This window comes from Melopsittacus undulatus, chromosome 2, assembly GCF_012275295.1.
Source record: "Melopsittacus undulatus isolate bMelUnd1 chromosome 2, bMelUnd1.mat.Z, whole genome shotgun sequence".
NCBI lineage: Eukaryota > Metazoa > Chordata > Aves > Psittaciformes > Psittaculidae > Melopsittacus > Melopsittacus undulatus.
Window position 1 is genome coordinate 12,765,827 of NC_047528.1, and position 26,921 is coordinate 12,792,747.

Genomic DNA, 26,921 nt, shown 5'->3' on the forward strand with positions numbered 1-26,921 from the left:
TGCAGAACTGAACTGAACACTCCTTTGGAACTGGGGGAAAACAGGGAACAAAAGGTGCAGGTGAACACTGTTAGAAAATAAATGCTGACAGAATTGTTGGTTAGAAATTCACGCGTCTGGCAACTGAGGAATAATGGGGTGCCTTTTAACTCTTTTGTTGGTACCCAGGGAGATTCCTCTATTTGAGTGCCTGCAGATGAGCAGGGGTAACAGCATTTATGGTATTACTGAGATTTTTGAGTCGCCATCCTTTCCTGGATTTTAGACTTATACTGTCAGTCAATAAAGCTGATCAAGTTTTCATAGTAACTTAGAAGGTCAGTTGACTCGGCTTGAAAGAGAATTTATGTCCTTAGCTAAGTGGAATATCCTAGTTTGTGTACTCCATGAAATGAGGACATATCTAAATGTGTATGCTATAAGCTGAATTAAGAGTGACTGTTGTAATGCCACATATCTTGCATATGCTAAAAAGTTGATTTGTTTGGTGTGGTGATTTACCTTCCTACATCTGAAAGGAGCAGGTTGCATTGAGGGCTCTCAGAGACATTAAGATTCTGGGACATACAGTGATAAATGACATCTTGTAAAGCCGGACAAGGTCTCTGCGCCATCTGTCTGCTCTTATCATTTTTCCTTTTTGTCCAGACAAGGTAAGATCCTAGTGATACCACTTGTCTCGCCTTAATTGAGGAGGTGGTTGCTCCTAAATCTGATTTAATTTAGTTTTTAATCTTTTTACCTCTTGAAGAAGGTCTGCTTATTGCACAGCTAGTCCTTTTTAGGACTAGATTAATTTTGTAATCAAGTAAAGTGATGATGCTTTTAAGAAATAAATTGATGAATGTAACTAATGACACTGCTTGGTCCAGTGTTGGTGGTTCAGCTGCAATGTTGAGCTTTGAATTCTTACAGAGTAACTCCTGTACAGCCTCTGGAAAGCTGTCCAAGTAAGCTGGAATTTTCTGGAGAATATTTTTTATATTTTTCAGGTAAAATTAAGTTTGTACAAAACCTGTAAATTAGTGTCACAGGAAGCATTTGACCCTGGAACTTCATTTTATTACTTTCTACACTGAACACCTTAACCTTACTATCACAGAATAACAGAATATGGTAGAATACAGTGTCTTCTAATACTTTCAAGTTATTAGAATATGAGAGGCAGAAGTCTCCAAATGTTATAATTCTGGACATCTTTATCAAGTTATGAGTTCTGTAATTCTTACTTACATTTTTTAGACCCACTGTTTCTTAAATGTGCCTGCTTCAGGTTCAAAACATAAAAGCATTAACACTGTCTGATTTGCTGACACAGTGAAAGAGCATCTGTGTATGACTAATCCAGGATATAAAATGGAGACTCCACCTTGGATATTTTTATCATTTGTTTTCCTTTCCCTTGACATTTGTTCCACTGAGCCCTGCACGTGTTGAAGAATGATAGGGGAGAGTCCACGCTTCCTCATTTCCTTTTACGTTCACAGAGATGCTGGTCATTGTGGGCAGCTATTAGATTGTCCAGAGGAAATAAATCTGTATTCCTTTTAGTGAGAATTTTTACATTTCAGTGTCCTTGCAATATAAAATATTTCCCATTTGATCACCATAAGGCCATATTATTTTTGACATGTGTTGGTATGCAGCAATTTCATGGAAGGGTTTAGTACCCAGTGTAGCAACTTGATGGAAGAGCCAATAATAAAACTGTGTTTCTTTCCTTTAAACTGAAAGCATCCTGCTGTGAACAAACAGATGTAGAGCAATCAGTTACTTAGGTACCAGAGATGCTGCTGTATTTGCATAAAATGGAGTTGTTCATCTTCTGAAGATCTATTTTGTTTTCATCTACACAAAGAGTAGGAAACACTTTGTGTTTGGCATCTAATTTGGTAATGCATGTAATAATATAGTCTTCATTTACAGCACAGTAGGAAATGTTCAGTAAGGATGCAGTAATTCTGGGAAGCATTCTTTCCTGTTGTACATGCTTTTAATCAAAAAGATACAGATTTTGTTTACCTAATTCTTTATAACCTAGTTATTTATCAGATAAACACATCTAATTCTTTACTAATACAAAAGAAAATCTGTTCAGGTCTATTGCCTAAAGACTGCTGGTTCCGTTGTTGTACTGATGTACTCTGCAGCTGCACGTAAAAATACGAAAGCAGCAGGCTCTGAGTAAATACAGTGGTAGAGATTCTGTCACTTAATTGTGGTTACCTTTAATTGAAAAATAAATAAAATAGTCATTGTGTGGATTCTTGGAGATCTTTGAAAGATTTTCAGTCTGTACTTCATTTAGGATAGTGGGTGGTTCTTACTGTTTGAGATTGCTTAAGTTTAAATCACACTTTTTGTGTGTCTTGATTTAGAGCATTAGGCCAATTTGTTTGTTTATATGCTGGGGTTTATTCCTGACAGGAAAAACGTGAGCCTTCTAATTTTGTGTCCACCATTGAGCAAATGAGTGTTTATTGCTTTACAGTAAGAGAAAGTTAAGGAAATCATAGACTTGCAGCATATCTGAGGTGGGGAGGGACCTCTGGACATCATCTGGTCCAACTCGCCTGCTCAAGCAGGGCCACCCAGAGCTGGTTGCCCTGGACCATGTCCAGACTTTTTTTGAGTGTTCCCAAGAAGGGAGACTGATGCATAATGCTTTTAAAACAGAATTTATGACTTGGCTTTTGTTCCTAATTTATCTTTACTGTGACCTATGATTAGATTTCGCAGATATCGGAATCCTAATTGCCAGTTTTCGCAGCTTCAGAATGGATACTATAGGTACATCCTCTATGACGCAGAGAATTGTTGTTTTCCTGGGCTTATGTGGGCTGGTAATGGGTTTAAGTATTGAGTGAGTTCAATAATTATCACTCTCATCTCTGCATTTGCCAATAGTATGGCCAAAAAAGAAAATAATAGTTTCATGTGGTTCCCCTGATGTTCTGTGTTAGTGATGTTATTTATTACTTTTGTTGGAATGTGTACCATTCTAATGAAATTTTATGCTATGAAGTTTGGGTTGTTTTGACATTTCTTTGATCCAGATGTCCACTCAGTGTAATTCAAGTGAGAATAGTGCCCATAATCCATGGATAACATGGTTGATTGCCAAGCACTTGTGTTTATATTTTCTCACTTTAATTTCTTTTTGCACAGCTTTTAGGTAACACTGCATAGTGTTTTAGAGTATTTGAATAGTTAGAAAGTATTATATTGTTCATGTTCATGAAAGGAACTGTCATGAGCTTTATTTTAATCTGCAAGCTAATCTTGCCCTATTTTAAACATGTCTACTTACATACCCAATTTACCACTAGACATTTATTTCTTATGCTAGTTTCATCTTTTTCAAGAATTATAACAGTTCTTCAGTTGTTACCATATTACCTTTATTAATGTTTGAAATTGAGTATCAGTGTGTTTCATAGGTTTCTGGAATACATCTGGTACTTTGCTTTTGAAATGGTAATGGGGATTTTTGAATGAAGTTACTGTCCAAAAACGTACTAGGAAGGAAACTCTGTAAAAAGAAAAAATGATTCATGCAGAAATGCATGAAGCCTTGTCCTAGTGAAGTCGTAGTGCAGTAATTCTGATTTTCTTCTTTCCCCTCCCCCTTGTTCTTGAATTCTAGATTTATCCATGGCAGTGCAAAAATTTTCACAGTCTTTACAAGATTTCCAGTTTGAGTGTATTGGAGATGCTGAAACTGATGATGAAATTAATATTGGTAAGTACTTTCTGTGCTCTGGTTGCAGTAACATATTGTTTCTTATGTATTGCATATAATATCAGAAATATCAGTTCACAGATTTTGATTTGTTTTTTTTTTAATGGAGCTTGTAACAAAAATAGAAAAACTTGAGTAAGTAGAAGTCATACGAGACTTTAAAAGTACATGTAAAAAATATATCTTTATGCCATAGCTTGGTAGAGGAAGGTATTCAGCAGTAGTCCATCAACTGATTAAACTGTGAATCTTCTAAGTTCTGCTCTTGTGCTTAATTTGCAGCCAGTTTTCAGTGAGATACAAAAAGGTACACGAGTTTCCTATGAAATAACAGATCTGCAAAAAACACTGAAGTGCCTAGTAAGATACAGGAAGTATTTAAGGGTCTAAAACACATTAGTATGTTCTTTACAACTTATGCATTCCTAAGTATATAGTTGCCTGAACTTTTGGCACAAAAATTTACTAGCTGCTTAATGTTCAGCCTCTGTGCACACCCAGAACTTCTGCATTAGCAGAACTGAACAGCCTATCTTGTCTTGAGTGTAAGTCTCTAATATCATCAAAGTATTCTTCCCTCAGCAGACTATTCCTGGAAACATTTCCAGGATTCAGAAATTCAGCCCCCCTTTCCTGCAAAGCATTGTTGTAGTTACAGTGATGCATTAGGTCAGTAGCACAGCAGCTGGAGTGGTGTAGCTCCTGTTGGTGAGAAACTTGGATTATAATCTATCTGGTTTTGGAATGGCTGAATTCAGTGTCATGAGCCTTACATACCACATGGCCCCCATGTCTCTCCCAAAACATCTGAAAGGAAGGGAAGACAGTTTTTGAAGAGTAGTGGTTCCTAAAAATAAGTAATTTGGCAGTACAAGAGGGAACAAAGGACTTGTTAGTATTATTTAAAAATATCTGTGTAAGGCAGAGAGGAAACTCAGTTCTTCCAAGTATCTCTCTTATTATAACCTATTTTCAAGTCTCTTCTGCCTTCAATATGTACCATTTCCTGAGTTGTAAGTCATAGAACAAAAGTCTGAGCTGCTAGCTTTCACTGGCATGGTTTGGCCTGTTCTCACCCCACAACGCTGTGATAGGAGACTGTGAACAAAGATGGTTCGAATTTGGTGACTGTCTTCCTTTAAACTTTGGCAGAGGGGTGGGTGAGGACATTTACTGGCATGCAGAATTAAGGGAGTGAAACCAGTCTGAGCTGCTGCTGCTGCTCAGACATAAAGCTCCATATATTCTTCAAGTGTATTAAGCTTGGAAAGGGACAAAAAATGAATGGGTTATGTGCACTCTTTGGCATTCTGCATTTTATTTCTTGGCTTTTAAAGTTAGCTTGTACATATTTTATGCATTTAACTAAATCTGTGCTATCTCAGTGAAATGTCTTGCATTTGGTCAGTAACTTTTTTTAAAGATCCAGGGTTTTGCATTTAAAATGAGGTGACTGGGAGCAAAGACAACTCTCGTTTTACTCGCAACTTAAATGTAGCAAAGAGAAGACATTTTATTGTTTGAACATTAAGCAGACATTTAAATCTGCTTAGGAAAAAACAGAGTTCCTGAAGCTTGACAGCTGATTTATTTCACTTGGAGCTTCAAAGAAGGGATTTCTAGCTTCTAAAGCACACATTGCCTGATGGATTGTCATGTACATCAAAGAAACTTGTAAGAGTAAAAGGTAAACTGACAGGAATCAAATTCAAGTCTAACAGCTTGAATGATACTGTGTGCTTCTATATGGTAAGGCTCAATTTTTGTTCTCCTTAGAGCAGTGACCTAGAATTTATCTATATCTTTAACATGCCCTAGCAAGCTAAATGTTTGCTTATCATCAAAGACAGCTTTATATAGATGAATCCTGCTGTCTGTGCAGTGATACTCTGACTTGATAAGTTTTGTACAAAACCACTGTATACAAAGGTTCTTCATTCACAAACTATATTCTGAAGATTTTAACATACATTTCTCTTTTAAGCTTAGCAATGGAAATCTACCCTAATCCACCTTAGCTTTGGAAATTCACTCTGAATAAGGCTTCTTCTGTCATGTGATTATTTCTGTTAAAAGAAAAAAAAAAGTTTAAACTTCTTTCAAAATAGAAATATAAATGATTTGGGGGGTGGGGATTTTATTTATTTATTTATTTTTGCTTACCAATAATGAGTATTTGGAACTGACAGCTCTATGAACATTTTTTGAAGCAGTACTAGAGTTGAAGGTCTTGTTCAGTAGCTAAGTACAACATAATTATTTTTGCCTTTCTTGTCAACATGAGTTCTACTAACAGCATTCAGTTCTGTTTGCATTTCCTGTAACCTGTGCCTTTTTAGATGCTCTCTTTATACAACTCACTTATTCCAACACACCCATTACACAAAACACGTGAGAGGTCATTTCCGTTAAGTTCCATGACACACTCAAGCAGAATTATGATGGTGTTCTTGATATTTATTTTGATCTAGTGTTTATTTTTGTTTTATTTTAATTCCTTTGATTTATTTTTTTTAATTTCTTTTTATTTACAAATATTTTTTTTTTCATAGAAGTAGTGTTCTTTGACGAAAAATCTGTATGTCTTTTTGTGGCTGTATAATGCATTTTAGCTAATCTTTCCATGTGGTTGCAAGTTACCCAAATTCATTTGCATGGCCACTTTCAGATTTAACATGCCCAGTTTAGAGTAAGACATTTTTTGCATGGTTTGTAAGTTATTCCCCTTGCTTTCTGAAAAAGCAGACTGTCTTGTTCCTCAAATAATCCACAACTTCATTTCTTTTTCTAAACTGTGAAAATCAAAGTATTCATGCTTCAAAAGCTTTTTCAGATTTATAGATATATGCCAGCAAATGGGTTTGGGAAACAGTGTTCCCCAGCTTTCCTAGCTGCTCTCATTAAAAAATAAGCAGCTAGTAACAATTGCCAATGTTGTCTCTTCCTCTGTTTTGAAATGCATGTGACAGCATGTGATCTGCAGCAATGCAAGGGTCATAATATTTGATAGGGCCATGCTAATTGATCATTCAGCATGGATATTAGGTCCAATTGCATGTGATTCAACCAAGCTGTAATTTCTTTGTGCAGTTGAAAAGTTATGCAGAAAGTGGCATCTTCAAAGCAAAATTGAGATGAGTAACTAAAAAGGCATAGCTTGAAGGTTTGTTGTGTCTTACTCTGAGAGAGCATTGATTTGCTTCCCCCATCTTACTAACAACTGTGCTTTCCTCAGTCTGAGATAGGCAAGACATGACAACACTGCCATTGACTTTATTGGACATATCACCTTGTGCACAATTACTGTCACCCCCCCTTTGCAGTTAATATTTTGCACAAAGATTAAATACTTTCTATTGATTGAATGAATGTAAAGGAGGTCAGTCATTTGACATCCTTAGCGAGAGTTTTGTTTAAAATAGATGCATGATTTTTACATATTTCAAACCTAAATAGTAACAAAATGTTACATAGATGGGGTAGGTGCAAAAACATTTTTTAATGAACAAGTGTCTTTTTCCTCAGTAAACACTGTGCAGGCATAAATTTTGCAAGGACAAGGTCTTCTCAGCTCCTCCTTTCCTAGTATTATCCAGCTTCTGTCATCTGATTCCAGCAATCTCCCTGGATTTATCCTCTTTTCTTTTGTATTATCTGGATTGTGGCTGATAGAGGTGAAAGCGATAAATGTTATTACTTAACTGAATGGAATCCTTTCTTCTTTCTTTGTCAAGTTCTTGTCTCTTTTGTATTATGGCTAGTTACAGATCAGTGAGTTTTAGTATCAGCAGTGTAAGACCACGCTCTTCAGAATTCAAAGAAACCAAGACAAACAAATACATTCTGATATTCTGGCATTTTACTTTAGTGTCTGTTTCTTATTAGTGTGCTCTATTTAGGAAAAAGTCCTGAAAGGCATGTGTATTTCACTCTGTCACTACTGGGTTTGAATTATTCTTTTTTTCCTTGAAGAGAATTATATTATGACAAGATGTTCCAGGTTGCACCAGATGCTTGATTTAGGAATGCAATAAGAGTGTTATGAGCTATGAAATCATTATTAATTGAGCCACAAAAAATAGAAGTTCTAAAATGTGGTACCTTTGCTTGTGGGAACTGACTGCTCCTCTTGCTGCTAGCAGTTGTGGCTCATGTGATCTTTGCTGACTCACATCTCAAGTTGTTCACGGGATTATTAAAATGTCTAGCAACCAGCCATCTACAGAACTGTTAACTCATACCAGGCAATCATGTTGTATACAGCAGTTAGTTTTGAGTTGAACTTTTGTTTGAGAAATCAACTAAAATGTATGGGGGAGAAAGAACTTTAAAAGAACCCCAAACAAACAAACAAGATGACCCCTAAAAAAACCCAAACAAACCCCTTTACCCCCCCCCCCCCAAAAAAAATCAGCAAAATAAAAAGAAGGTAAACCTTTAATAGTAGTTGTTTGTTGGAGTCCACTGCTGTGTTCATAAAGTTCTCTTGTTTGAGCTGAGCAGTGATGCCCAGTTGTCTTTATTGCTTATACTGGGCATCCACATGCACAGACCTTCTGAGCTAGTAGCTGTTCTACCCTCTTGGAGAGCCTGTCAGAAGGCAAGCAGCCTGTCATTCAAAGCAGCAAATAGATCTGTCTTAGGAAATTTGTGTATAAGGCTACATAAATAAGAGAAAAAAATAAGTAAAGTTTCTGCCCCCTCCCCCCCAAGAGGTTAATTGGCATTAAAGAGATGTTAAATTCTTGTTTTGTTTTTTTTTAATGGTACAAACTGTGTATACAATGATCTGTTAAAATGAAGAAGGAAAGAAACAAAAATGATTTATAAGAGCTTTGTGCCTGACTGAAGTATGTCAAGGCAAATCTTCACAGATCAGTCTCTAGACACTGCAGTCTCCAAGTTAGGAGACTCTTGGAGCCATTTGGAGCCTAAACAAGAACCTCAGAAAGTAGCTGTTAGGCTAGTCATGATTTCAAGCCACTGTATCTCTATTATTTGTAGCGTGCAGTGTTTTTTTGAACCTGCCTGGCTGTTTTGGAATTATAAATTAAATGCTAGAGCCTTTTACAGTCTGAATCACTTGGATATCTTACAGGTCATCTCCTTAATTACTTGAGGTTAGCTTTGATGTTCAAGGAAGTTGTTTTTAGGTTTAATATTCTACCTGTTTTGGATTGAGTTCTCATTTGTAACCAGGTTTCTGAATGGAATTACCAAATACCAAATAGATCTAACTTGAAATCCATTGGCTCTGCTCTCGTACTGCCTCATCCAAACCAAGCAGAAAGGAGGTTCTTGACACCACCTTGAGGGTGTAATTCTGGGGGTGGATTTTTTTTTTAGCATAGGCAACATCCCAGTAACTTTGTAGTGCTTGAGTTTGTTGACCTTGTGGAACATATTAGAGGCAAGCATATTTACCAAAGGCGTTTTTCTTTGGATGGGTGGGGAATGGTTGAGTCCAGAATCAGGATAGAAAGCTATTTGCAACTGAATGAATTTGCATAGACTGTGTTCTGTTTTTCCACAGTAATTACCTGACTAGATTTGCCAGCTGCTTTTCCTCCTTCAGGAAGAATGAATTTTAAGATTAACTTTTTAGATGACCTTCAAAGCAACTTTGCATAAATTACTTGTAAGATCTGAATCTTTGGTATTCCTGTTGGAATAATTTTATTTACAGAAGTTAAACAGTAACAAATTATGGGAGGAACTCAGCACAAACAGGGTGTGAAATGCCTATAAAGTATTTGTTTAAAATCTGTTAAATCTGTGCCTGCCATTTTTTAAATTCCTGTTGCATATTTAAACGAAAGCCACCTGTTTCCGGAGCGCTATTGTAACTTGACTGCAAGAAATTAGTGATTTTATGCTGGTGCTAGGATCTCATGAAGGCTTCAGAACAGCATCTGCACCAGAAACAGAAGATTGGTATTCTGTTGGTCTAGCCCAGAGCCCTTGTCCTTGCAGTGGAAGGTCAAATGAGGCTGACAAAGCAGGAAATAAAGTGATGTTGCAATAGACTTTTATCTGTGCAGGAGGGAAAGGTTGAATATGATCAACAACACAGACCTAGTTTTTTCTTCTGCAAGGTACATATCAGAAGGTCATTAGAATTTGCATGTTTCATTCTCTGTTTACCTTAAGATGCTTATTCAAATAAAAAAACAAAACAGATTGGAGTGGCTGGTGCAGTCTTACCCTCCTTCTGTGGCAGGAGTAGCTGGAAGTAGTAAAAGATCTCCTGAGTCACTTCAGTTTACAACCTGGTGTTCTACAGGAATCCAAAATTCGTGCTAGTTCATTTTATTGGACTGCAAAGTTTGGTATCTCAGACTGCCACTTGCCTTGGAGCAAATACTCTTTACAGGAAATAATTCAGACAGGCAGTAGACAGCAAGAGCTTTGGTTTGTCCCGGTGCATTCTGGTTAGGAGATTAAATGAGTCACCATTTGATCAGTATCTGAAGGGGGCCTACAGGGATGCTGGTGAGGGACTATTCATTAGGGACTGTAGTGATAGGACAAGGGGTAATGGGTTGAAACTTAAACAGCAGAGTTTTAAACTGGATATAAGGAAGAAATTCTTTACTGTTAGGGTGGTGAGGCACTGGAATGGGTTGCCCAGGGAGGTTGTGAATGCTCCATCCCTGGCAGTGTTCAAGGCCTAGTTGGACGAAGCCTTGGGTCATATGGTTTAGTGTGAGGTGCCCCTGGCCATGGCAGGGGGGTTGGAACTGGATGATCTTAAGGTCCTTTCCAACCCTAATTATTCTATGATTCTTTGATCTGAACAGCTGAGTAGACGAGAAAGCAAGTCCATGCCACACATGGATGAAGATGAAGTGTCTGTTTTGTCCATCATTAATAGTTTGATCTTTTGGACTCTTGTAGATCATAGAATGGCTTGGGCTGGAAAGAACCTTAAGTTAATGTAGTTCCAACCTCCCTGCTGTGGGCAGGGACACTTCCCAGTAGATGAGGTTGCTCAAGGCCTTATCCAGCCTGGCCTAGATGCATTCTAGTTTATTGTTCTCGTTCTGACTTCAACATACCTCCTCTTCCCTCCTTTATCACTTAGCTTTGTTGTTTCTAGAGTTGGGTATCTCAGTGGAAGTATGAATGCCTGTGGGGAGGCGGTTTGAGGACTAGAGAATTGTCTTACGGAGTTGATTTGAAAATAACTGATATGTGCTGTTGCTGCATATCATACACTTCTGGTAAAAGGCATAACATTTTAAAGTTGTCAAGTTGGTATATCTCCTGGGCAACAGGCACTTGCTTTCAGAAACAGGTAGTGGTTTGATCAGCTCAGCTTTGAGATATTCATCTGCAGTTTTGAGCACATAAGATGAAGGATTTGTACTTTCTAAAATCAAAATCCTTAGTAGTGATTAAGAGTTTCAAGCACAGGAAGTCTTTTATCCCTTTGTAGGCCTAAATTCAACAAAGCAATTATGGCAAACCTAACATTTGTTTAAGTATTTGATGATATTTTTCCTAATTAAAGTGTTTCACCATTCACATAATAAATGCACTAAATTTTACAAATCAGATAAACTAATAATGACTCTCAGTTGTATTCTGAACACATTGCTTTTATTTCTGCTAATTCAGCACCTGCAAAGAACCACACACAAATAAGGTTTGTACAGCTGGAAAGATTGAAATATCAGAGTTTTTTCCTTTCATTTAAAATATGGATGTGCCTCTGAAGAATTGTGGATTGGCAAGCATGGAATGTAGTCATAATTCTAACTTTGTTTATGGAATGCTAGGATTGAATATTACTTTTGCAGCTTAACCAGTGGGCAACATACAATATGCTGTTTCCCACATTGTCTTGTTATTCAGTGGTTCAAAAAACTTGAGCATCAAGTAGCCATTGTTTTCTCAGAATGAAAGATTTGTGCTCATAATCAATTTATATTGTGATTCTTTCTAATGGGATTGGGTATCAGTCAACTCCTGAGAAGTCTGATCTGTCCAAGTCAAAGGTTAATGATTAATTTAGGTAAAGATTAATTGGATTAAGTGGACTTCCACAGTATAGGAAGCTATGCTGTTAGTTTCAATGGGCACCAATTCTAGCTCCTAGGGTGTCAAAGTAGGTCTCCAGAAGCACTTTAAAGATCACTTTGTACCTGTTGGACTAAAGATCTTGTGTTGAATAATTTTTCCCACCCCCTGCTGAGCTATACAGCTATGGAGCTCAGCCCCAGGGTTGCTGGGCATTGTGGCTCCATCAGAGGCTGATTTCTGTTTAGTGAATATGATAACTTTAAAACCTATTTTGCAGTGGCATGGAGATGCAGTATTTCTTAATAGCCACTTGTCTAGAAACGATACCTCTTTATTCTGTGAGAACATGGTGAAAATAAAGATTTTTTGTGACTAGTCCCAAAAGCCCCCGTTCCTTCACAGAAGTGTAAGTGCAGGGGAGAAACAAGAAAAGTGATGTACTCATTTGTGGAAGGTTTTGATATACTGCTCTGTGAGAGAAAGTGACTGCTAGGGTTATTCATTCAGTCCCATATTCCTAACAAAATAGAAGAAATTGCTTAGAAGATTTAAAATACTTCTGCTATCATTTTGTGATGCTGCGTTTTGGGAGCGGTGCTATGGAGTAATAGAAGTCCAGAGTGGGCTTTTTCTGCAACAGCTCTTCTAGAGTTGTATTGAAATACTGTTGGGTTGAAGAATTCGTGCTGCAGAAGGCAGGTAAATTTCCATATTGAATTATGTATTTTCAAAATATTAGCTGCTTTTATAATCAGAGCAGAACAGGGTAATTCTGACACAGGGTAGATACACTGCAGGTGTTTTTTTAATGAACTGTTAAAAGTATGGTGGGGGTATTTGAAAAATCGTTTGCTGTAGGTTTATTTTGTTTTTACTAACCTACAGTAGGATAGACAGCCATTATGAACTTTTTAAAAGTCTTCCAGGGCTCTAGGAAGTGTTCTGCCCTTGTTTGATCCATTTAGAATTTTCTGCTTGTCTTTGCTTTGTGAGGTTCTGCATGATGGGGTCGTGGCAATTCACTGGTATTAAGTCAAGTAATTGGATTTATTTAAATTGTGTAACATTGCATGTCTTATGGTTGTCTCTCCAAGTATTGTGTTTGACAAGTGCTGACAGCGAATCTGGAAATTCTGAATAACCTGACTTTCTTGCAAGCTTTAGTTTGTATAAACATGTAGCTTTTTTTGTAGATTTTTGTTGAAAAGAACTAGAGTGGAAAGAGCAAATGTCTTGGCTGAAAACATTGTTTTAACATTTGTATAAGGCTTATATTTGTTTGTTTAAATATTTGTGACACAATAGCTACTTTTTATACCAAAGAATTCTTGAGTATGATACTGTTTGTAACTGGATTTAGATACCTCTGCTGGCAAAGGTTTGCTTCAGTAAAGTTCTGTAACAGGGAAAAGGTTTTTTACTCCTGCAAGTGGCCCTACATTTCATGCCTTACATTAAGAAGGTTTACAAAAAAAAAACTTCATAAAATACCTTGCTATATTTGCTCATTAACTTTTGCAAGATTAAAATACTTTGGGGTTAAAATTCCAGTTGCTTGATGTGGTATGTACATATTATATTGTACATGGAAGCATGTCTTGTAAAGCTTTGGGCTTTGATTAAGCTCAGATTTTGATTTGCTTCCTTACATGGTTTACATATTGGTCTGTGCTTTGAGGTGCATGTATGCTCAGGCAGGAGGTTCCATTATTACTATGGAACTCACTGGCCTCTTCTGCTGGTCTGTCCTTTATAGTGTGACAAAACCCAAAGGCTAGTCAGGGGAATTGCGTGTGCCTGGTGTATGGCCCACAAACTAAGAGCTCTTCATGAGAATCTGTTCATGGGGAGCAGTCCCTAAGAAACACATAGGGATTGAATGCCATAACCCACGGGGGTCAGGTGGGGAGACTTACTGGATCTGTGATAGTTTTATTATAGATTTTGTTTTCATGGGGAGTTTGGAGCAGTTATTAACATCTTCCTGTACTAATCCTGTAAAGAACTAATATGCTCCAAATCATGATGCAGAGGACAAAGTATCACTGCATTTACAGTGCTCTAGCTCAGCTGAAGTACAGAAAACCTTTGGGTTTTGTTTTGTTACTTTTAGTTACATGGATTTCAGTAGTCATGCTCTGATAAAATTCTCTGCTTGCTAGTGTATAGTGGAAGATGTGATCATATTTGGAGAAAGGTATCGTAGTCCTTGAAACATAAAGTTAGACATTAAAGTCTTGTCCTTTTTCTTGCTTCCTGATTCCTGTAATCTCTTTGCAGAAGTTTTAAACCAGGCACTTTTCCTCAGTGTCTCTTTGTCTCTTATCGTGCTTTTCCTTCCTGATGTATAACGGGTTTGTTTGGAAAGTTTGGATTTATTTTTGTAAGGTAGCACACTTATTTTCAAGAATAAAAAAATTTGGCAAAGTGCCTTTCCTCACAGTTCAAGGTGGGAATTGCCATAAGGACACAAAATTACCAGTGGAAGTTGTGCTTCCTGGGAGGATCTAACACTTAAACAATAGCTACTATCTATTTTTCTTAATCAGCATGTCTGTGTTAAGTCAGGATAAGCCATCCTTGAAATGGAATGGAATTTTTAAGTTTTTAGTTCATCAGAGGTAAAAGTTCAATCTGTATGAGGTAGAAATTTCTTCAAAATCTGAAAGATTATGGTACTCATTGATAAAAAAAGCAGTGGATTAAACCCTTGGAGAGTATATTTACCAGATTAATTGTGAAGCAAAAAGTAAGAATTTTCATTTATTGAGTCCAGAATTGCTTCACTTTGTCTGCTTTAAGTATATCTTGATTCTGTTGTAAGAGCAGTACAGACCGGAGTGCTTTTACCTTTGTGTACGTTCCCACAGTGGAAGTCTTCAAGGAAATCTGTGGTTATTTGGGCTGTGAATTTAAACTACTGTCTCCTGGCAGAATTTTCTGTCAGTATGAGAGTGTCATGGTATTTCCATGCAGTTTTAAACCCCATACAGTTGGGTCTTTGCTTCAACCCATGTCTTTTACTATCAGAAGTGCATTTCATTCTATTTTAGGAAGGTTCTTTTCCTGTTCTTATGAGGTTGTGTTAAATGTAAACATGGACTAGAGGAGTGCATGAGGTCCTTATTTCAGATCCATAAAATCTAGATAACCAGATTAGGGAATTAAAAGAAACGAAATGGAGGATAAAGCAGCTCATCCAAAATTAATTTTCCAAATTTAAATGAGACTGAAAACCCATGAAGAAACAAACCATTGTCTTGATATTCTGACTTCTTTTTCCACAAGTCTTCTAACATGATTTATCTTCGGACAGCAATACTCAGTTTAAACTTAAAACACATCTGATATGCTGTTAGTTTACAGACAGGAATTTACATGAATACCTAAGCAATATTACATTAAACCTAAACAACAGAAAGCAGTTACTTGTTTCATCTAATAACTTGAGAAGGAAACCTAGAAAGGAATGAAATGGGTAAGAAAAACAGCGGTTTCAAATCCTGCACTCATTTCCTCTGATTTTGTCTTCTCTTCTGCTGTCCCAGTATGCATTACTTATGGTACTCAGCTCACTGTTCCAAACTGAAGCTTCTCCAAAAAAGCTGCCACTTGGAAAGTGAGGAAAGCGGACCTATGGTAGAAATAGCAGAAGAAATAGCAGCAGCCTACAAAAAATGAAACCCTGAGCAATTAATTCAGAAGATTTAACAGACATGTACTTGTCCAAATATATCTTTCCTGAAAAACTGTTTAAACACAAATTAATAACTGTTTTCTGTAGGACTATGTTGCTCTTGTCTTATACTACTCTTTTTTTATTGTATTACAACAGTACGCAAGTCCAGTCAACACTGGTTATGAAATATTTATAAATGACCCAAATTATTCTTTATTTCAGCTTGCAGACTAAGGTTTTGATCCTGCAGCTTGTTCCCTTTCAGCTAAACTGTGATTCCATTTAAAGCTGTGGATAATTGTATACACTTAATGTTTTATAGACTTTATTCAGTTTGAAAAGAGAAGAATGAGAATTGTGAACAAACAGTCCACATTGTGACAGCAGTAAAATAAATTTATGTTGTATAAGATAAAGCTATATCGAAATATATAACCAGTATATTGAAAGACATAGAGAATGGGAAACTTTGAACCTGTTGAAATAGGGAGCCTCATTTCAAGACAATTCTCCTTTGGATTTACATTTTGGCATGTTGGAAACTTGCCATAGTGGTGATATTTTGAGACATCCATTTGAGTGACTTTCCAATATACACTAAAGATCCAGTATAGGTGTATGTGTGTGCATATATATGTATAGATATGCACATGGTTTACATACAGTATATTCTGATATATCCTGCAGATATAATATCTGAACAACCCCAAATCAGCCTGTCACCAGAGGAGAGATGATCCAGCCCTTTGATCATCATATATTTTTTTCTGTGCTGGCATTTAGGTATCTGAAGGTCGTGCTGATACCTGCTTGGAATGCTATAAAATGTTCTTTAGTGTACTTCAGAGGATTTAAAATTGCCTATGCATTTTTTAAGTGTAAGTGTAAATTAAACCAACAATCCTTTTTACAGAAAAGAGCATTTATTTTTATTCTGTCTTCCACAGTAACTTTCCATTCCAACTCGGGTTGGACATTACCTTCCAAGCTTCGCTTTATGTCTTTGAATTAAGTGTTGGTTATATAATAACACTTAAAGGTTTTAAATATGTTGCTTTCCTTTTCCATTAAAATATAAATGGTGTCATACCTATTGTATGTAACATTCAGGAGTGCAGTATAACACCGTACACTTTAGAATTAAGCTAATTCATGGTAGAGTAGCTTCAGTAGCATAGGCATGCTATTTCAAGGTGATGCATTCTCTACACAAATATAACAAAAACTTTATACAGTTTATTGAAAACAAAAAGAAAGTTTCAAGGTGTCTTTTTTTTTGGGGGGGGGGTTGCCTGCATCAAAAGGATCGTGACCAGCAGGTTGAAGGAGGTGATCCTGCGCCTCTACTCTGCTCTCGTGAGACCTCACTTGGAGTATTGTGTGCAGTTCTGGTGTCCTCAACATAAAAAAAACATGGAACTGTTGGAACAAGTCCAGAGGAGGCCACAAGGATGATCAGGGGACTGGAGCACCTCCCATATGAAGACAGGCTGAGAAAGTTGGAGCTGTTCAGCCTGGAGAAGAGAAGGCTGCGTGGAGACCTCATAGAAGCCCTCCAGTATCTGAAGGGGGCCTACAGGGATGCAAAGAGGGACTCTTTGTCAGGGATTGTAGTGATAGGGCACACGGGGTAACAGATTAAAACTTAATCAGGGGAGGTTTAGGTTGTATATAAGGAGGAAGTTCTTTACTGTAAGGGTGGTGAGGCACTGGAATGGGTTTCCCAGGGAAGTTGTGAATGCTCCATCCCTGGCAGTGTTCAAGGTCAGGTTGGATGGAGCCTTGGGTGACATGGTTTAGTGTGAGATGTCCCTGCCCATGGCAGGAGGGTTCCAACCCAAACCATTCTGTGATTCTATTAAACAAATGTTTTTTTTTTCCTAGGAACCACTGGGTTGACTTCAGTGCAGTATACCAGAATTCAGAGCATAAATGAGGCATAATAGTAATAATATTAATAATGCATCCTAGAATTTCAGCTAAATGAGGAGGTTTTAATCCTTTTTCATTTCTCCCTCGTTTACTTAGTGCTACACTAATCTTCAGTTCTCTTTTGATTATGCAAGTACAGTTGTTTGTGGAGCTATACCATATGTTTGAAATATTTGCTTCCTTACAAAGAAAATAATTTAAAAGATTTAACATAAAAATAAAAAAAGGTGTTTCGTTTGGCTGTTTTTTTAATACTGGAAACTGTTTCTCCTGAATTAGGGAAATTTTGCAGCAAATTGTTGCTGGGTTGGGAACACTCCATAGAAGACAGCTGGTGACCTGCTTTAATTGTGATGAATGAGACTGCAAGTATACAGATGGGTACATATACCATTGTTTTTGCTTGTTGGGTGTTGCTTGTCACGGACATCAGTTCCATCATGGTGCTAATTGTATCTTACAACTGCTTTGAATAGCCCTTAATTAAAAAGCAGACTGTAAAACTATTTGGATTTTGTAAGCTAGTATCTCCTAATGGCTTGGAATAATGTATTAAGGCATGACTTTGTATTACTTATTGACTCATCAATAACAATCATGCTTCTTGAAAATAATTAAGAACTCCATTGTATATAAGTTATGTTTCATTCTGTACTTTATATTATTGCTATGTTTTCAGAATTTGCTTCTTATCAGCACATTCCCATGACATTTCCGCTTGTAAAATACTTGACTCTTCCTTTCCTCGCCCCCTTTTGTATTTAGAAAGTTCACTTTAATTCTTCTTTGTGTATCCTGATTAAAAAGAAGGGGAGGGGAAAAAAAGTGTTGTTGCAGCGTTAGTAAGAAAAGATTGTGAGGGCTGTGTGTAATTCCTGGGCTTCCTGACAGAGCAGAGGGCCACATCTGACACAAATGTTTCTGATTTTTAAATCTGTATTTTAACTATGCAAAACTATGTACCCATCTGTCCTCCCAGCCCAGGCCCCAAGTGAGGCGGAGCTGTCAGCGCTCTGCAGCCAGAGCAGGGCTGTGGGAAAAGAGGGGAGGAAGAAGGGAAAAGAGGAGCACAGGCTGCCTTGCCTTGCCTTCACCACCAGTACCGCTGCAGCGTCAAACACAGATGAGGTTCTCTAGGGAGAGACCCTGGCTTTTAATGAGGTCACACTGAGTGGGGGTTGTATGGGAAGAAGGGTGTAATAACATGAAGGATTCAGAAGTACTGCCCTACTCATTGGTGGTGGTAAAGTGGTGGTTTGATGTTATGTGGTGCCATTGCAAGGACAGAATAACCACTGGAGTCACCACAGACATCAATGTTGTTGAGCTCTGTCTGTGTACTGGCTATGCGTCCTTGCTTATGGCCTGAACTACGTGATTCACTTGTTCTCCCCATGAACTTCCTGAGATGGGAAGGGGTGGTCCATGGTTTTGTGGACACCTACTGTTGCAAAAAGGACGGATGTGGTGGGTGTTAGGCATGGAACAGTGGAGGCGCAGTCAGGATTGCAGTGTCTCTGCAATTAAGGTGTTTCTAGGATCAGGGGAACAGTTTGTCTTAGTGTTTAGAGTGTAGGTTTTGTGTTCTTAGTGAAACTTTGGCATTATAATAGCCCAAAGGTGAAACCATGTGGAAGAGATGGAGGCAGCTTTTCTATCTTTGGCTGAGGCACTGTATATGTGATATACTTAGTACTTTTGTATTAGGGTTAAATGTTGAAGAAAATCTTGATTTGCACATGCCATTTTAATACCTTTCCTCTTTTTGTCTTGGATTTACTTAAATCCTAAGCAAAAATTTCCACTTTGAAACTAAAAATCTGTTTCTGCCTTGAAGGAGAAACATTAGGAAGGTTAATCAGAAGCTTCTCTTACTAGATTGTTCTTTCGTCCTTCTCACAGTTCCTTGCCATCCTTCTGTGAGGTTTCTGATTCTTGCTTTTTGTCCTGGTATGAGCCATAGCAGCCATTTTTTCTCCTTCTTGTAGCTGGTGCAGTGCTGTGTTTTGACTTCTGGGCTGGGAACAGTTGCTTGATAGCAAGTATGTTTTGATTTACTGCTCGGGTATTTGTTTTGTCCAAGGCCTTTTCTGAGCTCATGCTCTGCCAGGGAGGAGGGAGGCCGGGAGGAAGGAGAGACAGAACACCTGACCCAGGCTAGCCAAAGAGGTATTCCATACCATAGCACATCATGCCCAGGATGTAACTGGGAGAGACCTGGAAGGGCTGGAGCTCTGGGAGGATGGAGGAGGTATCGGTTGGTGCTCGGTCAGGCAGGGTGGGATGAGTTATGGGTCGGTGGCTGGTGAGGGGTTGTATTCTCTTCACTTGTTATTGGCTTTATCATTATTATTTGTAGTAGTAATGGCAGTAGTGATTTCTGTTATGCTTTAGCTATTAAACCATTCTTATCTCAATCTGTGGGGGCCACATTCTTTGGATTCTCCCTCCTAACTCTCCGGGAGTTGGGGGAGCGAAGGGTGGGGGGAGTGAGTGAACGAGCTGTGTGTGGACTTGATTTAAACCACGACACTTTTCTTCATTTATTATCTTGTGGTTGTAAAATACTGAATATTACCTGACCAGAGGATATTTGTTTTGCTTTTTTCCACAACTGCGTTACTTTTGCCTGCCAGTCCCACACCCTTTTCGTTTGATTTAGATTCAGTTCTGTCCATAGTTTGTGGCTGGGAAATGGCAGTATTTGTGCTTGGTTGCTGAAAGGTGTGAAGTGCTAACTTTCCCGTTGCAGATGGTGAAGAAAAAAAAACTCATGAGCCTTTGTTGTATTAAGGATGGTTTTAATGATGTGATCAGGAATCAAAGTGAAGAGGACCATAAGGCTTGAAGTGGGTAGGGAAAACTGAAATTTCAGTAGGTTGGTGTCTGGTATGATGGTGCTTGGTATGATCATTTCTTTTTGAAATTTGAAATTATTCTGTCATTGTGAGTGACTTTACAGAAAAAAAAAGTGGAAAAGGGAGAAGGAATGGAGTTCTAACATGTGACTGCAGTAATACATCTTCTTGCAGTTAAAAATCACCAGTTATTTCACTGAAATAATCTGGAAACTGTTTCTCTTGCTGGCTTTACTAGAAAGTCAGCTGTTTCTCTGAAGTGCATCCTAATTCCCTAAATAGGTAATAAAATTCAAACAATATGTTTATCTAGTTTATTTGAAAAGATCATCATTTTCTTAATGGTGGGTAAAGAATCACCTGCAACACGTGCAAGGGATGAGCTGGCTCTGTCCTGGTTTCAACAGATAAGGATAGTTGCTAAATTTGGGGGTATCGGAGTGAAAACATGAAATAGTTGGGCTCATTGTTTATTTAGTTTTTAGGATTTCATAATGGCTACATAATTATTCTTCAATGTAATGCTTAATAGATTTCTTATCAGGTAAATTAACCAGTCCACCTCTATTTCTTTACCTGATTTTGACTGATGGGACATTATAAGCTGAATGTAAGAGACTGAGTTAATTCAGTGGATAGTAAGCTATGTTCTTGATTATCAAGCTGTAACTGATAAAGCCTGACCTGGTAAGTAACTGAAAGACTCAGCTGTGAGCCCAAGTCAAAGAATTCAGAAGTTTGTGCAGGAGGCCTAGAATTTCTTTTACTTAAAAAGTGGCACAATTTTTTTAGTTTTTGTGCCCTTGGGGAAAAATAATAAAGGAAAATGCTCAAGACCCAATTGGATGGACATTTAACTTACCAGGTGTATTTGGACTAAATAAAAACTCATGAGTAATGGGGAAAAAAGAATTTGTCAGCAAAGAATGACTTACAGCTCAAGATATGCAGGTATAGAATTACAGTTGGAAAACATGGAAGTTGGAACAAACAGTGAAGTGTTTTTCAGCTGTAAAAATTAGAGAGCAAGAAGAATGCAAGGGTGACTTCTGCAAGGTCCAGGTGGGATAAAGGATAAAAATTATTTGAATATTGTCCAAAAATAAAGTAGCAATTCATGAATGCAGATAAGGCAGTTAAAGCTTAGAAGGTATTGGAACATAGCGGATCTTCTAGAAAATGTGCTTATTTTGTTAAAATTTTCCAGGAAGTTGGGAAAAGATGAAGCCATATTATTGGAGACTGTCACATTCTGGAAAAAAAACTGAAGAATATGGAAAAATAGCCAAGAGGACAAGAGTTCTGTTAGCATGCCCCCAGCAGTGTACGCTGCTTAACAGGGGAGACTTTTCTAAGCCTGTTCTTTTGAGAAATTCTGCAAGTTGTTTTTCCTTATTTTTTTTTCCTCTTGCAAAGATGATTTAGATTGCATCAAGTTTGTTGTGAGAAGCTGTAGGATTTATGAATCTACATTTTGAGATGAGAGCTTTAAACCATGAAATTCAGCATCCTGACACTGGCAGCAGTTGCTGCTAGGTGCATCAGAAGAAAGTGAAAAAAGATGCTTAGCTGTCTTCAGATGACTCTTTTCTGGTATTTTTGATTGTGGAACTGTTATGCTGAATTTTGAATAACCCATTTGCCCTTGAGAAAGTAATATAAATGGGAAGATACATTTTTCTAGAGAGATTTGCACCACTTGCTTATATGAGAATGAAGCCTTAATAGTTTTTTAATGTTTTCCCCTTTCTTGCCCTCTTTTATGGGTTAATACTTTTGTTATGTTTTACTTGACATTTGCTATAGCCCTTTGACTTATATTAGAAGGCACGTTTGAGCAAAGACTCTCACAGTTGTAACAGAATTCAAAGCTTGCTAATAAATCAGTCATCTGTTCTCGTCACCTGAGAGTTTGTCCTTGTAAAACATAAAGCCAAAGAGCTGCTGAACCCAAACCCTTGGCATAAGTAATGCATTTCTTCTACAGTGTTGACTTTCAAGTTTTTACCTGAATATTTTCACAGTTCTTGAAAATATTTGTTGCTGCACTTTAATAGGAATAACCCAGTATTTTTGGGTTTCCTTCTGCACCTTAGTGCTAAAGTAAATTTTGCTGTTGATTGTTGCATTCTTTGTTTTGAGACTGATCTTTGCACATTTCTGGAAAATCAGTTTGCCATGTTCTGATTAAAAATTTGTTTCTAAAATACACATCACTCTCAGCATTCAAGGTTCTTTTCCTTTGTCTTTTATATGCTCTTGACCTGCTGCTTGCTTCAGTCCGGGCCTCATTTAGTGCATACTGATTTCAGTGAAGTACTATATAAGAACAGTATCTTATCAGTACAGCTTAAATTCAGATAATAGTCTCCTCTGGTCTCAAAATATATTTCTGACCAGGACATTGAGGTTTTTGTTTTCTTTTCAGCCCAGTCACTGAAAGAGTTTGCTCGGCTTCTGATTGCTGTTGAAGAGGAGAGGAGACGACTGGTAAGTTTGCTGGCAATATGATGTTGCATTGGGAGTCTTTTTGTATAAAATAGTACACTGTATTCCTCCCCAGGTGCCTTTTTTTTTTTCCCTATTTGTGTAGTAGGTGTTAACTACTCGGAATTCTGCAAAGGCAGAAATGTGCTAGCACAGACTGTGGCAATTTTTAATGAGGTTTTCAGCCAAATGATTATTGCATTGATTTAAAAACTGCTTCTTCACTCCCCATCCCAAAATAACATTTGAGTGCTGCTGTACCTTTCCTTTCGCCCATCATACCCTGTTAGTCACAAGGCACAGCAATAAAGTAAACTGTAAACAAAGAGCTTGCAGTGGAAATGTCGGTATTTTTACTTAATGAAATACTCTTAGTGCCATTCCATGAATGTATCCTAGAAATCTGAGAATATGATAAACAAATGGTAAGAGAAAGCATATTCATCCCCCCTGAGAAATCTTGCAGAATACATTATAGATCAGACTTGTCAGATTTGTTCTTTATTATGGTATTACTCCCTTTGTTTCCATAAGGATGAATCTACAGGTGTAGCTTTGTTAAAGAAATTATAGGTGTATTCTTACACAGGTATTTTTAAAAAAATCCACATAAGCAGTGAAATTAGTTTTATTTTTTCTTCCTTGGAAGTCAGTGATGAATGAAGAAGTTGAGGTAAGGATTAACCTCAGGAGGGGGATTTTTAAAAATTGTGAAAGTTTAACTAGCTTTACTCCATCCAATAATGACTATATCTGTCCTGGTTTTCCGACCTCTTACGGGTGCTTAGGGAGGTGAGGGGAAGGATTTTCTGACTCAGATTGGAGCAAACATTAATCCAGGAAGAGGCTGAAATGTAAAGTTCTCTTATTCCTAGGAGTAAATAACCATGGAATTGGTCTCTCCCTATTTCTATTTACGTATTTAATGTGGTAACTTCATAAATATTTATATGGTGGAGTTGCATAGTTAATATTACCCAAACCTATAAAAGTGAAAAACTTTTTGCTTCATGCTAAACTCTTTTTCCTGGTAGGTGAAGTGAGGTGACTGTTCAGTACCACCTTAAAGATGTTTACCAGACAACTTAGTCATTACTTAGTTAAGCAAGTTTCAACCTAATAGCTTTCTAGTTTAGGTTAAAGTTAATTGTGAGCTAACTATTAGAAAAAGGAAAAACAATGGAAAGGTGAATGTTTTATTTTTCAAACTGGTTAATTTGTCATAATATGTATGTGTAGTTTCCCTTTTGGTTTTTTTTTCCTCAGAGGAGTCATTCCCTTTTTTTTACTCTTAGAAGTTTCTGGTCTCTCTGGTTTATAGTTTGATCTTCCCATGTGATGTTTTACTTTGTATGTTGTAGGCATTACTTTGTATGCCAGCTGGAACTGGCTCCATCAGACATCGGGAAACTTCTAGCTAGCTTCTCACAGAAGCCACCTCTGTAACCCTGTTACCAAAATCTTGCCATGCAAAAACAATAGACTGAGCTGTTGGATCCTAATGCAGGGTCTGAGTATTGGGTGAGATTTCAAGTCTCATGGAAAAATATTTTACGTATTATGTTAAGTTCAGCAGAATGCAACCATCAAATCATCATAAACAAAGTGGCAAATAGTATCCATGTGTGGTGAAGCTGCTCTTGATGGGAAGTTATTTGCATCCAACTTTTTACTAAGTTTGAAATAATTCCATCTGTTTACTCTTGTGGCTGAATGCTCACGCTGAGAGAATGGAAGACACACAGTTATCATCGTAGTAATATTTGAATAAGAAAAAATCAGCTAACTTAAGATTTTTCTGCTTTTAGAAAGTTTGATCTGCCTGTTGGTGGGATTAATTTAATTATTATTGGAGTTAAGCTATTAAAGTATTACTTTCGTCAAAGATGCTTGGTTTTTATTCTCCAGTTCTCTTACAGCAGTTTCTGTGTGCCATTGTAGGAACCAGAGGTCCTTGTGAGGATCAGTGTGCCATGCTGTATGCTGAACAGATTGCTAGTAATAAGGGTTTTCTGCTTGACAAACATGTGATTTAACTGTGAAATCTTCAAAAGTTGTTTTGCTCATTTCTGAGGAAGTATGAAGCATTCTGCATACGCTTTGGTTTCTCTGTTGGCAGCACTTCAAGCCAACCAGTTTATAGATTAGTGATGATTTTAGAAAAAGTTCTGAGCTAATGGAAAGCTTGAGATGGGGCATTCAGGTCTTTAAGAATTTTATTTCCTTTCCTTCTGCATACAAAGAGAACACTTGGAAAAGGTGCTGTTGTTTTGGCTTTGGTTTGTTTTGGGTTTTTTTGTTGTTTTTTTTTAATTCTTTTTGACATTTTGTGGAAGGCTTGGAGAAAAATATCTAGTCGAGACTGCTTATGGATATGCTTCATCATTGTATTTACAAATTCCTTTTAATTCTTGAAGTGTGTGACAGTAAAAGACAGCATATACTGTATTGAATGATAGGTGTTAATTTTAGTTACCAGCTAATGGTCTTATTTCCCTGCCTTGATTTTTTTTTTATTAGTAATTTATGAGCTTGTGTAGAAGTGTATGAATGAAATTTTAATGTGGAAAGTATATATTAATATCACCAATTTGTTTCTCATCTGATGCTTATTAAATTCTTCATAATTACCATTATTGTTTTGATGAACACAAAGATTGTTGGAGTGCTTGCCCACTGAATGCATAAATTATGTATTTCCAAGGAAATAGTTTGAGAAGTGCTTAGCAAGTCTTCAGTTCTTGCATGAAGAACCAAAAGGAGCTCAGTTTTGTTTTCTTTAGAAGCAACTAATGAAACAAGATGTTATGAACAGTATTACTGGAAAATACACTGCAGTGTAAGGTTAAATAGAACTGTTTTTCTCATAAGTGCTCTGTTGTCTAAAGCTTTGCGGTCATTATTATTGGCAGCAGTAATAATATGGCGATTAATGTAAGTCAGTTTCTTTTATCCTGTCTTTTATTTCCTGATGCTAAAAAAATTTATAGAAAAAGCAAAGTCCAGGCACCAAATATTGACCCTTAAAAAGCAAATAAAGGAGAAAGTAACTCATAAGACATCTTTTTTATGATATACAGCCTCATGTTTGGTATCTGTCGTTTCATGGTGTTGGTAATTTGATGATGCTGTTGGTAAATGGTGCATTATAATAACTGAACCAAGCAGCTCTGATTTTTGGGTTTGCAAGTAGCACAAACAGGATAAAAAGTCAGTTCATCCCCACTGCCCTTCCAATGACTTTCAGGAACAAGCCACCAGGGAATGCAAAATAATGACCTCTATTTCTCAGTGATTATCAGGGAACAATAGAGATGCTATAATTTAATTTCATGTGAATATTTGGATCTATATCAAGGGAACTTACTTCAAATAATTTCCTTCCGTTCTTGCTGAATTTGCATTGTTTCTGTTAAGCCAGTGATACGCTTTTTTATTTAGAGCTTCATGCATTATTTATGTTTCCTATTCATTTGATATTGTTAGTAACCTTCATAACAAACAGAAATGTGCTGGGAGTGATACAAAACACTAATTCCTTTTCCTTTCTTAGGATTATACTGTGTTGACGTAAGAATAGATGAATTGGTTCATGCTGCTGGTTTCCTCTTCCTCAAGATTCCCTATCAATTTGAAGCACTGAATGTGTTGTTTTGAGTTTAGCTCCCTGATTACTTTGAAAATTTACTAAATCCCAAACTGAATCAGGTGTCTTGACTCTTACATTCCTTGCTACTTACCCAAGCTTTTATGAGTTGCTGGCAAGTGATAAATGGTCTTAGGGCTTTTCTATCTGACATTGTGAATCAGTGAGATGTGTTTGGTTACTTTGAATTCCTTATCAGTACTAAATACTTTATATGATAGTACAAAACTTCTGAAGTGAATAGTTGTGTACTATACTCAATGAATATTTTTCTTTTAATGTCTGTCCCTTTATATCTCATACACTTCATGATTCAGAGAGTATCTCATTGTTGTGGACTTCTTTTGTATTAGCTGTATGTTCTGCTTGTGATTTTGTATTTGCCCTCACACAAGGGGTCTGATGCTATCTGCTTCCAGGGATAGCATCAAAATATTCAAGTTTCAAAAGCTGCACTTGAAGAAAAATAAATGAACTGTTAAAACCAGCTATCCATGGAATGGTACATAAAATCAGATACCGAAGGACAGAGCATGTTGTTGAGCAGAATTA

At 37.2% G+C, this 26,921-nt stretch overlaps 1 protein-coding gene across 1 annotated transcript in view; it reads left to right on the forward strand.

Annotated features, from left to right (window-relative positions):
- ARHGAP42 (Rho GTPase activating protein 42) overlaps positions 1 to 26,921 on the forward strand; it is a 154,851-nt gene that overhangs the window by 33,252 nt on the left and 94,678 nt on the right. The window contains exons 2-3 of the mRNA XM_005149713.3: positions 3,647 to 3,742; positions 22,665 to 22,726. Of these exons, the coding sequence (XP_005149770.1) occupies positions 3,647 to 3,742; positions 22,665 to 22,726 (158 nt within the window). The remainder of the gene's footprint in view (positions 1 to 3,646; positions 3,743 to 22,664; positions 22,727 to 26,921) is intronic.